This window comes from Staurois parvus, unplaced genomic scaffold, assembly GCF_062004578.1.
Source record: "Staurois parvus isolate SC_StPar_1 unplaced genomic scaffold, SC_StPar_1.0 ptg000397l, whole genome shotgun sequence".
Lineage (NCBI taxonomy): Eukaryota > Metazoa > Chordata > Amphibia > Anura > Ranidae > Staurois > Staurois parvus.
Window position 1 is genome coordinate 1,400,758 of NW_028318193.1, and position 14,181 is coordinate 1,414,938.

At 39.9% G+C, this 14,181-nt stretch overlaps 1 protein-coding gene across 3 annotated transcripts in view; it reads left to right on the plus strand.

The window, feature by feature from the left end:
- Positions 1-4,960: 4,960 nt before the first annotated feature.
- Positions 4,961-14,181, plus strand: part of NKAIN2 (sodium/potassium transporting ATPase interacting 2) — a 1,142,378-nt gene continuing 1,133,157 nt past the window's right edge. For all 3 annotated transcript variants that reach the window (XM_089686435.1, XM_089686437.1, XM_089686436.1), the window contains exon 1: positions 4,961-5,423. In XM_089686435.1, coding sequence (XP_089542561.1) covers positions 5,370-5,423 — 54 coding nt within the window. In that variant the 5' untranslated portion in view covers positions 4,961-5,369. The remainder of the gene's footprint in view (positions 5,424-14,181) is intronic.

The window sequence follows — 14,181 nt, forward strand, 5'->3', positions numbered from 1 at the left end:
GGATTTTACTACTGTCTATGTCTGTTCTGACTTAACTACAAGTCCATAAACTTTATCTCCAGCGAGGTATACAGCTATATAACATGGTGTTGAATCTCTTGCATCGGGTCAGACAGTTTAACTCAATGAATAAACTCACATGTTGAGGAAGTCAGGCGAGGAAAACCATTTGAATGTTCCGTTTAATGGAGGATAATCATAGATAGAAAAACGTTAATGTTGTAAGCCTCATGGAAAGATGCAAACAGGTAGACAGGATACAGTGGAATGACTACCAGAAAGAAGCAGGGGGGAGGGATATACACAAGTGCGGTGAGAGAAAAAGCTCAGCTTAGGCAGGAGAAAACAGCTTAAAGACACAGAGCAATGATAAACAAATGATGGTCACAGAGAAATAATAATAAATCAAATAGTGTAACACAACAATGTCTTTGTTCTTGGGGATTACCATTCCTTCTTCTGTTGTCAAAGAGATAATTTGCAATTTAAATTTTTTACAATTTAAAACAACATTTTTCTACTTAACTTTTTTTCATCACAAAAAGTCCCGTATGTGAGGATTTTTTTTTGTGACAGGTTCTCTTTGATGAAAAAGACACTTATGACTCACTTGTCTTCCAATGAGGCTGATGGAATGCAAGTCGCATTCACATGAGCTTCTGCCCAAACCATGCAAGGGGGACCCAGAAAGTATGTTTTAGAAGTCAATTCCAGGCCAGCATGAAGAAGGGAAGGAGAGCAGATGGATGTCCACTCTATTCCCTCCCCTATGCCCAGTGGCACCCACCATGCTGGTCCCAGATGCGCAGAGTCTGGCATACATGGTGGGGGTGCTCGTGGAGGAGGACGGCTGTTACCAGGGTTTTTTGGAAGTGATCAGGCAGCTAACCAGCCACCAACTGCTTTCAGCTCACCGTTGGCAGTCAGCCTGTCAGATGCAGACACTCTTGGTGGCTGCATCTGCTGGGAGTATGTGAAAACCCTTCGCTGTTACCGACATACTGGTAGTTTGTACATTAGTGGCAGCGAGAGGGTTAAATGCTTGCAAATCCTAGGGGTAGAGGAATAAGGTACTGTCAGGGTCCGACTGACACTCGGGCACTGTCTGAGGGCCCAGGGTCAGTAGGGGGCCCCATGAGATGCCCTTGGTACCTTTCATAGGCTTTTTTTGGGAGTGGTTTGAGTGTGTGCAAGGACACAGGGGCCCCATCATCCCCTATTGCCCGGGGGCCTCATGAATTGTCAGTCCGCCCCTGGGTACTCTATAATATGTACCTTATTCCTGGCTTCAGGAGGCTCCCTTTATCTGTGCAAAACAGTGCCATGGCTGGTGGCTGCCTGCTGATGTCATCAAGTACAATTCAGCATCAGTAGTCCACAACCTGGAATTTGAGAGAGAAGAGGAGAATGCCAGAGCCTGTCAGAGCTAAGAAGGAGGTAAGTATTACACCTTATTCCTCTACCTATAGACTTACAGTGGATCTTCACTTAAAAGTGAAAGTAATGCTAATGTGTCTCTCCTCTAACATTTTGGAAGCTGTTTTTGGAGGGGTAAGTAAGTACCTTTTTCTTACAGTTATCCACTCACACTCCCCTAGATGAAATACATCACATGTCCCAGGAGGCTGTGGGACCAATTTGTCAGTGCAGAGTGATCTCACGCATGCGCAGTGGGGAATCATCTGTGAAGAGGCAGGAAGTCACAGCCAACTTCCCACAGCTAAGATGGCCGCACTGGGAACCCAAAGACTGCTAAAGCAATGGCCTAAGTAAATGCTGGAACCCTAGGCTAATCCAGAAGCTACAGTTTTTGTATGTAAAAAAAAAAAATACTGTAGTAACTCTTTTGACATTTGTCCGCTGCATGTGCAGTGCGTTTTGGAAAGTCCTGCATGCAGCATCATTTGTGTACTACGATAAAGACGTACAAAAAATGCACCTTATATAGAAATCAAAAGAAATGCATCAACAATGCATGAAAAACTCATTAACCACCTTCCACCCGCCATATAGTAATATGACGGATGCAAGGTGGTTCTCTCGTTCTGGGAGGGCGTCATATGACATTCTTACCATGCATACGCGGCTCAGAGAGCGCGTAGTGCATAGCGTGATCTGCTGTGTCCCTCGGACACAGCAGATCACCGATCACAGAAAGAGCAGAAGGTTTTGGCTCGGTCATGTGATCAGCTGTGTTCAGTCACAGCTGATCACATGTAACAGGGAAATGCAGGTTATCGGCATTTCTCTCCTCACGAGCTGTCACTCTGACACTCTGACAGAGGAGAGGAGAGCCGGTAATCGGCTTTCCGCGGAGGGGGCATGTACACTGATCATCAGGGCACTGATGATCAGTGTGCCCTGATGATCAGTGTAACCCCAGAAGTGCCACCTGTCAATGTCCATTGTGTCAGTGTTCATCAGTGCCTCGTGCCAGTGCTACATCAATGCCACATATCAGTGCTTACCAGTGCACATCAATGCCACATATCAGTGCTACCAGTGCACATCAATGCCACATATCAGTGCCCATCTGAGCTGCCTTTCAGTGCCACCCATCAGTGCCAGTCAGTGCCACCTATCAATGCCAATCAGTGGCGCCTATCAGTGCTGCCAAACAGCGCCAGTCAGTGCCGCCTATCAGTGCCAGTCAGTGCCGCCTATCAGTGCCTGTCAGTGCCGCCTATCAGTGCCAGTCAGTGCCACCTATCAGTGCTAGTCAGTGCTGCCTATCAGTGCTGCCTATCAGTCCCATAGATCAGTGCCATGTGTCAGTGCTGCCTTTCGGTGCCCATCAGTGATGCCTGTCAATGCCCATCAGTGCCACCTACCAGTGCCTCCTCATCAGTGCCCATCAGTGCCACCTATCAGTGCCTATCAGTGCAGCCTATTCATGCAGCCTCATTAGCGCATATCACTGAAGGAGAAAAATCACTTATTTACAAAATGTTATAACAAAAACATTTTTTTTTCAAAATTTTCAGTGGTTTTTGGTTTGTTTAAGAAAAAATAAAAATCCACGAGTTGATTAAATACCACCAAAATAAATCTCTATCGGTCACAAAAAAATGATAAAAATTTCATATGGGTACAGTGTTACATGACAGCGCAATTGTCATTCAAAGTGCGACATCGCTGAAAGCTGGAAATTGGCCTGGGCAGGAAGGGGGTATAAGTGCCCTGTAGGCTAGTGGTTAAAAATGCACTTTTTTTTTTTACTCTAAGGTCCAGGATACACAATTTCATACTGGGAATCTGGAAATCCTGTGTGGAGTGCTGGAGAGAGAGAAAGACATGAGCCAGAGCAGGGAGAGTGGCAAAGCCAAAACTGTGCTCTTGAATCATGGTGCTGCAAAACATGATGTGGACAATGATTGGAAGATATCAACACGGATGGACGAACACGCAGAAACCCAGTGGACTTTTCACCCAATCAATGTATATGCTTTGCCTGCATCATATGCCCTATAAATGATACTGTTAGTTCCTCAATAAAACAGAATTTTAGGAAGTTGGCAAACTGCGAAGTGTCAGTGTCTTTCTTCCACGTGCACGTATTCTCATATTAATTTGGCTCACTGGTAGATCACAGTAAATGGTCTGTAAGTGACCGAGTCCAAGACACATCCAATATTGTAACTCTTTAAACAGAATTTATGATTGCAGTGGGGCTCCCCTTTCATGCCTATGTGCTTTTGACAAGCTAAAAGGCACATTTCCAGCTTGACAAAAGTGCATCAAAAGTACTTCCCTTAAAATCGAATGTATCTTTTCACATTTGTCCTCTGCATGTACGGTGCGTTTTGGAAAGTCCCGCATGCAGCATCTTTTGTGCGCTATGATAAAAACGCACAAAAAAGCACCTTATATAGAAATCAATAGAAAGCATCAGCTTTCAATACAATACATGGAAAATTCACTTTTTTTCCCTCAAAATTTCATTTTCAAGCCACCAGGACCTGGATAAGCATCTAAAACTGAGCAGCACAGTGGCTACATTGTTAGCCTTCTGTCTAGCAGTAGGCTAGGCAGATTGGTTTGAATCCTGACCATGGCACCACCTGCCTGGAGTTTGCATGTTCTCCCTGTGCCTGCGTGGGTTTCCTCCGGGTATTCTGATTTTCTCCCACACTCCAAAGACATGCTGGTAGGTTAATTGGTTCCTGTCTATATTGGCCCTAGGATGTGTAAGTTAGGGACCTTAGATTGTACACCCCTTGAGGGTTAGGGACTGATATGAATGCACAATATATATATATATTGGTGGCACCACCTGCCTATAGTTTGCATGTTCTCCCTGTGCCTGCGTGTGAATGTACAATATATATACAAATATATATATGTATGTGTGTATGTGTGTGTAAAGTGCCTTAAATAAACAAAAACTCCAAAGCAGCAATCAAAGCACACCTTTCTCCTCAAACCTACAAAATGGAGATAGGAAGTGAATATAAATCCAGAAAACGTATCAAAAATGTATTAAACACAATATATGTGCCATGCTGTAATTTATCACAAAGCAATAAAAATATACTACAAACATGGCAAAATGGGCTATGCGTTTTTATAAACCACGTATAGCGTTTTTATGCACTATGGCGTGAAATGGCTCTAAGTCTGTAGGCAAAAGAATAAGGTGTAATGCTTGCCTCATTTGAAATACTTTATTTTTTTTCAGATTTAAAATGATATTTTTCCTGTCAATGGCTTTCAAGAGTTAACTTGGCAGCAGAATCTTTAGGCTGGGTAGCATTCTCCTTTGCATTTCTTTTAAGTAATCGTATAACATCAGAGGAAGGATTTTAGGACTCTTCCTATAGGTCCCTAGGCAACACGCCTAAATAAGACAGTTTGAACTGTCAGATGGCTGTATGACCAAGACAAGGAGGAGAAATAGGTGGCGAAGAAAGTGAGAGAGGATCCCCCCCTAGTCCCCCTCCTCCTCTTCTTCTCACACCTCCTCCTCCTTCTTCTTCCCCTTGTGTGGATGTGAGCATCCCTCCTCTGCTGTATGTGATACATGCTCAGCAGCGCTTACATTGCTTACAGCATGCAGGCTCTGCGATGTTGCCAGGCTGCTTCTACGAGCTGCCTGCAGCCGTGGGATATGTGAGCCTTGAATGGCTGCAGAGATCAGCTTCTTGTGTGCGACTCCAAAACCCTTGATTGATCCTTCCGTTACCAGTAAAGGTATGCTGAGGCTGCAGGTGAACTTCTAGGTCCTAATGCCGTTTCTTTCCATTTGTCGGATAAAAGAGTCACCTCCGAGACCAGCTAAATCCAGGCAGGAATCAAACCTTTCCTTCTGCTATTTGACTTCGCCAGGAGGCAAGTGACACGGATCTTTGAACGGCAGGCTTTTGGGAATCATGGGCTTTTGCAGTGGCAGGTGCACGCTGATGTTTATATGTGGGATGCAACTGGTAAGTGACACAAGGGTATCTTTACTCATCCTTAATTTGTCAGATGGCACTGACACTGTCTATGAATGCAGTCTGATCATTGGAAGCTCTTGCTGGCTCTATATAATCTGTGCTTTCTGTAGTCTGTTATATCTTGCGTTGCTTTGAAATACTTTTTTTTTGCAATGTTTCGCACAGAGGTGCGATAAGATGCAGGTTACCAGCACCTGTTACCAGTACCGGAGAGGAAATAGTTAACCCTCCAGACAGAGAACCCTCACTTGCCTGGGAGAGTCTCTAAGGAGAAAAGTGAAATATTAGAGCTGTGAGAAGGATGTCACAAATCTTTTAAAAGTGACCCCGGTGATACTGCAGACTTACCTGGTACTTTACGGATTACCAGGACTGTAGTGCCGGTGTTTGCTGATTCTGTATGATACCTCCACTTGTATGAATGGTGCTGATGTGTGCTTAAATGGGATGAACCAGACAGCACACAATTCTTATTTCTACATAAAGGATATCTAGCAGTGATTGAGGTTACTATACATTGGCAATGCTGTTTTGACTGAGATGTATTAAGGTTGCTCTTCAGCATCTTTGAAGTTTTGGATATAGTTAGTAAACTAGAGAGCACCTAATAGTAGCACGCATGACAAAATAATAAAGGCTTGGTTAATTATCGCAATGCTAGATTTTATCCACATTAAAGTATTATTGATTATTGAAAATCTTGTGCTGTGTTTACAGGCGATGTGCAAAAGGCAATGAAACAGTTAAAGTATCAACTTGCTTTGACTTTCAGAATGGCTTCTGTTCTTTTTTTCTATTGCTCCGTTTATCATAATAGAGCTCCAGCATTTGGAACTTTTTTTTTTTTGGCGTTTATTGTGTCCAGTTAGTATTTTGTAGGCTTGCGCTCTTCCTGTGCTGTGTAACCATTAATGCAGATATATCAATTTGACCTTATTCTAATGATTTTCTGTTTGGAACTCTATACATATTTATCATGCTAGCCTTTGTTTAATTGGCAAGATTAATTTATTTACAGTCTAAAAGTTGCATTGAGTAGAATACCACTGGGATGAATGCCAATGTCCTTTTGTTTGCAGGCTTGCGCTCCCACAGCTTTAAAAGCTTATTTTTATTGGCCAGAAGTAGTCAATACTTTGTGTTTTTTTTTATAGCTTGATGGTCCTGAATTAAATTATGGAACAAAACAAGATGTCGTGGTTTGGTTCTTACATGGACAATATAAATGATGGCATGTGAAGACTACCTGTATTGTGCATTGATGTATTTACTAAAGCAGCATATTATTGGATTTAAAATAATAGAGAATAGAGTGGCAATGTATGGCAGTTATTTTGCAAAAAAAAAAAAAGTGCAAAACTCACAAAAGTGATGAAATAAATAGAGCAAATAACAAAATGTCATGTCCCAAAAGTTTGTGGGCTACCAGGAAATAACACTAGTTGGCAGCAGATGTACAATATTTCAGCACAGTCAGGGTACCAAGAGTTGTATTTCATTCAGTTCTGCTGAAGAGTTTTCTCTCAATGGTTGTGTTCAAAAGGAATCTGTAATACAGTTTGCAGAATATTGCCTGCAAAGTAGGGCACATTTATACTTAGCATTTTTTGTACACTATTCCACACTAAAAGTACAGAAAAAAAAAAAAAAATATATATATATATATATATATATATATATATATATATCATATTTATGAACCTTCATTTTTACTGGTATTTTGGAGGGGTGAATTATTTTAGTGGAACAGCAGTTTCCATAAGGATAAATGGAACTACTTTGAAAATACATGTATCAGGTATTATATTCAAACATTTTATGTAAATTTTAATGCATTGAGCCACACAGAAAGTTCCCTCCCCTATAGAAAACATATGAAAAGCACATGTTTAAATGCATCGCAACACTCAAAACCTATAAAAAGGAAAAAAAAACATATGATTTTTTTGCCCTGGCATAGAAAAGGGGTTCTTACAATGGGAAATGTGTTGTTACAAGGGTGTCATTTTTTATTGTACTGTTTTTTCTTGCCATGTGACTGCTGGGGATTTATCTATAAATATTAAGAATTTTATATATATATATATATATATATATATACAGTATAGATATATATATATATATATATATATATTTATTTTTTTTTATTTTTTTTTTAATTATTATTAAATGAAATATTTCTTATTTTTATCTAACTATTGCTTTATTATTGCTGTTTCAAAATGCATGTATTCTTGATGCTTAAAGATAATGTTATCTATCTTATAATATGAGGTATGGTTATGTAATAGTATACTCTTTTAGTGTAATACACACTTGACCTAGAGCCTAATTTGGTATAGGAAAGTGGAAAATCATTGAGAAGTATATGAAATCATCCTTTGTGCCCTTGGAAGAACAAAAGATTTTGTAAAATTGCTATGGGATATTCTCATATATTGGTAAATTGAAATTCTTGACCTCTTAGATTTTTGCAGGTACAAAAGAACACTCTTTCATGCACATAAAATAAGATATATTAAAAAAGTTATACACCTGATGTGCATATCCAGTCTTGACATGATACATATCTGATGTAGAAATCAGCCACCATGGCTTTGAATCATTTGTGGTAGCTTCTAAATATTGACTAGAGAAGGTATAACTTGTAAGGTTGTCATCAGAGGCATAGGACATGTAAACAAGCATTGGAGCATAAGTAAGTGCACTTTCTAATGGTTAACTCAAATTCTCATTGTCTTGGCCAGTTGGCTTTTGGATGAGTAGTGATAACAAAAGGAATACATAATAAACAATTTACTAGTTGTGTCATTGGCCCAGGTGGTCAGGAATATCCAACTAAAATTCAACTATGGCCAATAAGCATTTACAAAACCAGAAACCAATATAAAACATTGTATATGCTATTTAAACCTACATTTTGTACGATGCCTGGAGTTTCACACTGTTTTGGCATAAGAAAAGTGTAGGTGTAGCCCAAACTTTTTTTGTCGTTTTAAATACAGTAGGAAAGAGTAAAAGCCACTATCAGATTATGCATAGCTGTCTTTGGCCCACTGGGGAGATTTTCTTTGATTTATGATGATGGAAGAAGAAATCTTCCCAAAGTGAAGGAAGTATGTATCTTAATCAGTTGTCACTCAAACATTTATCCCCATTGAATGATTTCCCCTCATCCCTTGCTCTAGTTACAACTTTAACATTTTATATTTAACTCTCTTTTTTTTTGTCCTGGTGACAATGGCCACCAGGACAAATAGATAGGCGAGTCTCTTCAGCAGGGACCCAAACAGTAATAAAAGATTGACAGAGCGTATGATCTTCATACATTCTATTCAAAGCATAAAACAATTTACTATACACAAACATTAAATTGAAAGTGTCAACATAATTTTTTTTTCCACTGCTGCTTACTTAGAAACAATAGTGTGAAGGCAAAAAGTTGCTTGCTTGATAAGCAACAATAATGTGAATGCAAAAAGTGTTTAAAAATGTTTGTTTGGTTCACTTGTATCTGGCTTTTAATGTTGGAAAGTAACTTTAAAAAAATATAAAAGTGTACATTATCTATTATTCGCTATATTTAACAAAATATGCATATGTTAAAAGACTAAATAGGGTTGTGATGAACAAACTATCAGAAAAGTTAGAAAATTGATGGTCAGGTGCATTAATACACTGAAACAAAAGGAATTGTAGAATCTTTTGTGATTTAGCCCAATGCCATGGTCGAGAATCAAGACCATCGATCATTTTATGACAGGGTTAATAATTCAACTTATTCTGGCAAAAGTGCTCTAGCAGTGTACATTTCTTATCTGTAAAACATACACATCAGTATCTAGAGGGGTGCTTAAGAGTATCAAGTTGGTGCCTTTCCCAATGAAAGCCCCAGGGAGCCAGCTTTGAAAGCAATTTGGAAACTTCAGAAACTAATTTATAACGGAACTTAAGAACATTTGTTAGTTGATTTCTCAAAGGCTATGAGTTTCAAAACAATTCCTCTCAACAACGAAAGCAGAAGTATTGTTATAGTCTTAAAGTATAACTAAAGGCAACACTTTGTTTTTTATTTTTGGATAGAGTGGTAAAGAGTTAGAACCAATGTTTTATTGCTTTCCATTTCTCAGGGAGATTCGCTCTCTCTAACTGCCCTTATCACCAATGTCAGTGGTGGAATGAAAATATGGAATGGAATGCAAATTAGAGGAAATCTAAAATTTTGACTTACCACTTGAATAGGTCCACAGGGGAAATCTTACATTGTGGACATTTGTTTTTGTGACGACTGTCTAAAAAAGGATATCCCTCATATTGGAAATATATCCTTTCATTTTCTGTTGAGTTGACAGAGCATGAATTGAAAGAAAATTTCCATAATACACACAGATGACAAAAAATATTTTTTTTTCCATCTCTTCAAATTTGTAGCAATTTTGTATTACAGTTCCCCCTCTGCAGTAATGGATTCATTGCAGTATCGGTGGTGAGCACAGGACTCTCCATAAACTTTGTAGACAGGGCAGAGGTCTCCCATATATGTCTTATTTCCTCTTTTGGTCAAATCTTTTTAGCCTATGGGGTTAGGGAGACCATACATGGTTCGAAATTCAGCTGGTTCAGCAGGACCAAGCCAAGATTCAATCCATGTATGACTAGGCTGGTTTACAAAACCAATCTACTGATTGACTTCTGTACAACCAACCTGTCAGATTTTTCCTGAATGATCAGGGTCGCCAGTTATAGTTGGCAACACTGATCAGTGTATTCTCATGGAAGGGAAGCCTTCCCACCATCAGAACCCGATAGCACAGTGGCAGTAATTCCCCCATTCACATCGAGTGTGTGGATGGGGAATTGTTTTTTTTTCTGTATTTTCTTCAACCTGCCGGTTGAAGGAAAATAAAAGATTAAAGTATGTCTAACTTTAGGCTATTTTCTTTATCAGATGAATATTCTTTAACTCTTCTGGCCAAATGTTCTTAAGGTTTTTTTTCTCTTAGGATTGAATGTTAAGGAATGTTACATTTGTCCTGTGAAAAGGCAACACATAGAAATTGACATTTCACACAAACATTATGGGTATTATTTGTCGCTTCTGCATGGAATTTGAGACATTCACAAAGTAATATTTTTACGAACTAGACCCCTAAGTGTAAGTGCCGAGATTTGATTTGGTATCAGCCTCTCACAAGATAGTGTACAGCAGAACTCAGATTGGAGCTCTGGGGAAGCAGCACAAGGAGCCAATTAAGTGTGCTTCAGTGATCATGGGCTAACAAGGAACATGCTAACGGGCGCAGAGAGCAGAGTAGTGGAGAAATTAGCGTATCTTTCTGCCCCTTCTCCTTCACTGTCCAAACACAGACTGGGAGAAGGAACTAGATGTGTTTGTATTACTTAACTTAAGCAAAGAAAAGACAGATCTGTGCTTTCTGGCAGGGTTGTCTAAATCACTGGAATAAATGGCAGGTAAAATAGCTCTCAAATCTACTGTATGCATTTCCTCAGTATATTTACAGTAGCTGTTTGCGTGGAGTTCACCTTTGGTCAATTTAGTCAGTTATATGTAAGAAATCTTACATATAGTTGAAACCTAACACCACTGTATATACTGTAGTCACCCATTGTTTGTTCACCGGTGTTCAGCCCCATGCCAGAGAAACTGAAGTAATGGTTATCATAAATAAATTACTATATTAAAACTAAAAAATGATAAAATCAAGTGCTGGCTCAAGGGAAAAAGAGACACAACAATGAATAAATAAACAAAAAACGTACTAGCTGCTAGCATAAAGGTCACCTCAGGACATAGCAGTAATATATATATAATGAAATGCAGCGCTAGTATATCTGTGACACTCACAGAATTAACAATAAAAGTACAGTAGATATAAAGTTCCCAAATAATGATAAGTGCAGAATATAGTGACGGTTCTGTGACTCCTGTGGCGGTGAAGAGGAGTATAGGTATACACTAACCAGATAGATGAAATGCTTGCGCATGGAGTATATAAGACCTACTCCTGGTACTCAGGGTGTGAATCACTGGAATAGGTAGTAGTCATCTAAGCCACAGCCACCAGGTGTCATGGGTCTGTAATACATCAGGGGTCTCCTGGAATGCCGACTTCCGCCACCAGAGGGGGTTTTAAACCTTGACATCAGACTTCGAGTAGGCAGGAATCAGGTAGACCTTCAAAGAATGGGGCTCCCATGGAATAAACAGGGCCCCAGACAAAGTTTCTGATAGTGTAGTAACTTTAATGCAGTAAGTGATAAGCATACAAGGAAAACACACTTACCGTATTTTTCGGACTATAAGGCGCACATAAAATATCTATATTTGTACAAAAATCCGCAATGCGTCTTATATTCCGATGCGCCTTATGTATGAACAGTGTATGTTCACACTGTGCTGAAGAATCTGTCAAAATGTTTTATTATGACTTTGGTAAGCGACAAAGCCACTCCCCTTGCTTATTCGAAAACTACATTTCCTGATATGTACTGTGCTTCCAAATCCGGTAATAAAGGACCCCAAAATGGCACCTGTTAAGAGACATGCTTACGACGCGGATTTCAAACTCAAGGCCATCAGCCAAGCAGTACAACATGGGAATAGAGCAGCAGCGAAAAAATTCAACATTAATGAATCAATGGTACGGAAGTGGAGGAAACAAGAAGATGACCTGCGTCAAGTAAAGAAGACGAAGAAGAGTTTCCGAGGGAACAAGGCAAGATGGCCACAATTAGAGGACAAAATTGAGCAGTGGATTATTGAACATAGAACAGCAGGTAGAAGCGTCTCTACAGTCTCCATTCGACTTAAGGCAACAGCGATGGCACGAGATATGAAGATCAACGAATTTCAAGGAGGTCCTTCTTGGTGCTTCCGTTTTATGAAAAGGCGTCATCTCTCCATCCGCACAAGAACTACCACTTCGCAGCAACTGCCAAAGGATTATGAAGAAAGGATGGCCATCTTCCGCACTTACTGCAAGGACAAGATCATCGAAAAGAAGATCCAGTCAGACCACATCACAAACATGGACGAGATCCCTCTCACCTTTGACATCCCCGCGAACCGTACTGTAGAAAAAACAGGGACGTCTACTGTATCTATACGCACCACAGGGAATGAGAAATCATCCTTCACTGTAGTTCTCGGTTGCCAGGCTAATGGCCAGAAACTACCACCCATGGTCATTTTTAAGAGGAAGACTTTGCCAAAGGAAACGTTTCCTCTTGGGATCATCGTCAAGGTCAATCCAAAAGGCTGGATGGACGAGGAGAAAATGAGTGAGTGGCTGAGAGAAGTTTACGTCAGGAGACCAGATGGCTTCTTCCACAAGTCTCCGGCCTTATTGATCTACGACTCTATGTGCGCTCATCTCACTGACACTGTCAAAAGCCAAGTGAAGAAAACCAATTCGGAGCTTGCCATCATTCCTGGAGGATTGACCAAAGAACTCCAACCACTAGATATTGGTGTCAACAGGGCGTTCAAGGCTAAATTGCGAGCCGCATGGGAGCAATGGATGACAGAAGGTGAGCACACATTTACCAACACAGGCAGGCAACGCCGGGCTAGTTATGCCACTATCTGCCAATGGATCGTCGATGCCTGGGCTAAGGTATCGGTTTCAACTGTCGTCCGAGCTTTCACGAAGGCCGGAATCATCAATGAACAGCCAAGCAACAGCAATGAGACTGAATCGGATGATGACGAGAGGGATCCGGGCTTGCTTGATGCAGCTATCGCCCAACTGTTAAATTCCGACACCGAAGACGAGGAATTTGATGGATTCGTAGAATAGGAATGATTGAAAAAGTGAGCATACTCTTTTGTGTAATATCTGACCTATCCGGCTATTTTGTTTCGCTTTAATATTGTGTAATATTGTGGTCTGACTGGATCTATTGTGTAATATTGACAGGTATTGTTAATGATTTGAATAAAGTCTGACTTATCCGACTATTTTGTTTCGCTTTATGCGCCTTATAATCCGGTGCGTCTTATATATGAAAATAGATCCGTTCACTAATACTGCGTCTTATAATCCGGTGCGCCTTATAGTCCGAAAAATACGGTACATTAGAAAATGTGTGATAACGTGTATTATACACGAAACGCGTCAGAGAGTGCCCTCTACTGGACTGTATTGATTGCTACACCGCATGGCTTATTATACACAGCCGGTGGCCATCTTGGATTTTCTACTTGGATACTCCTCTTCACCGCCACAGGAGTCACAGAACCTTCACTATATTCTGCACTTATCATTATTTGGGAACTTTATATCTACTGTAGTTTTATTGTTAATTCTGTGAGTGTCACAGATATACTAGCGCTGCATTTCATTATATAACTATAATAAAACTGCTGATACTTGAGGATGTATCTGCAAATGTGTGAAATACGTATGATTTATATAAATATGAATCCCCCCACTTAGCGTTTTTGTTGTGTTTGTAACCCCCATTTAAGCTTAACTTATGTAAATACAGATACAATAAATTTACAATAGAGTGTCATTTACAATTACTGCAAGTATATCAATCACTGTAATTTCAAAAACATGCACCAGGAAGATACAATAACAGTGAATGTTTGGTTAATGTGACATTCACTGCTTTCCAAATATACCTCTAAATGTTGTGCTGTATTACAAAATGAAAAAAGTGGGTAAGCAATAGGAGAGAGAGATCAAAAGAAGTCCACAATATTTGTGGTTGATGACAC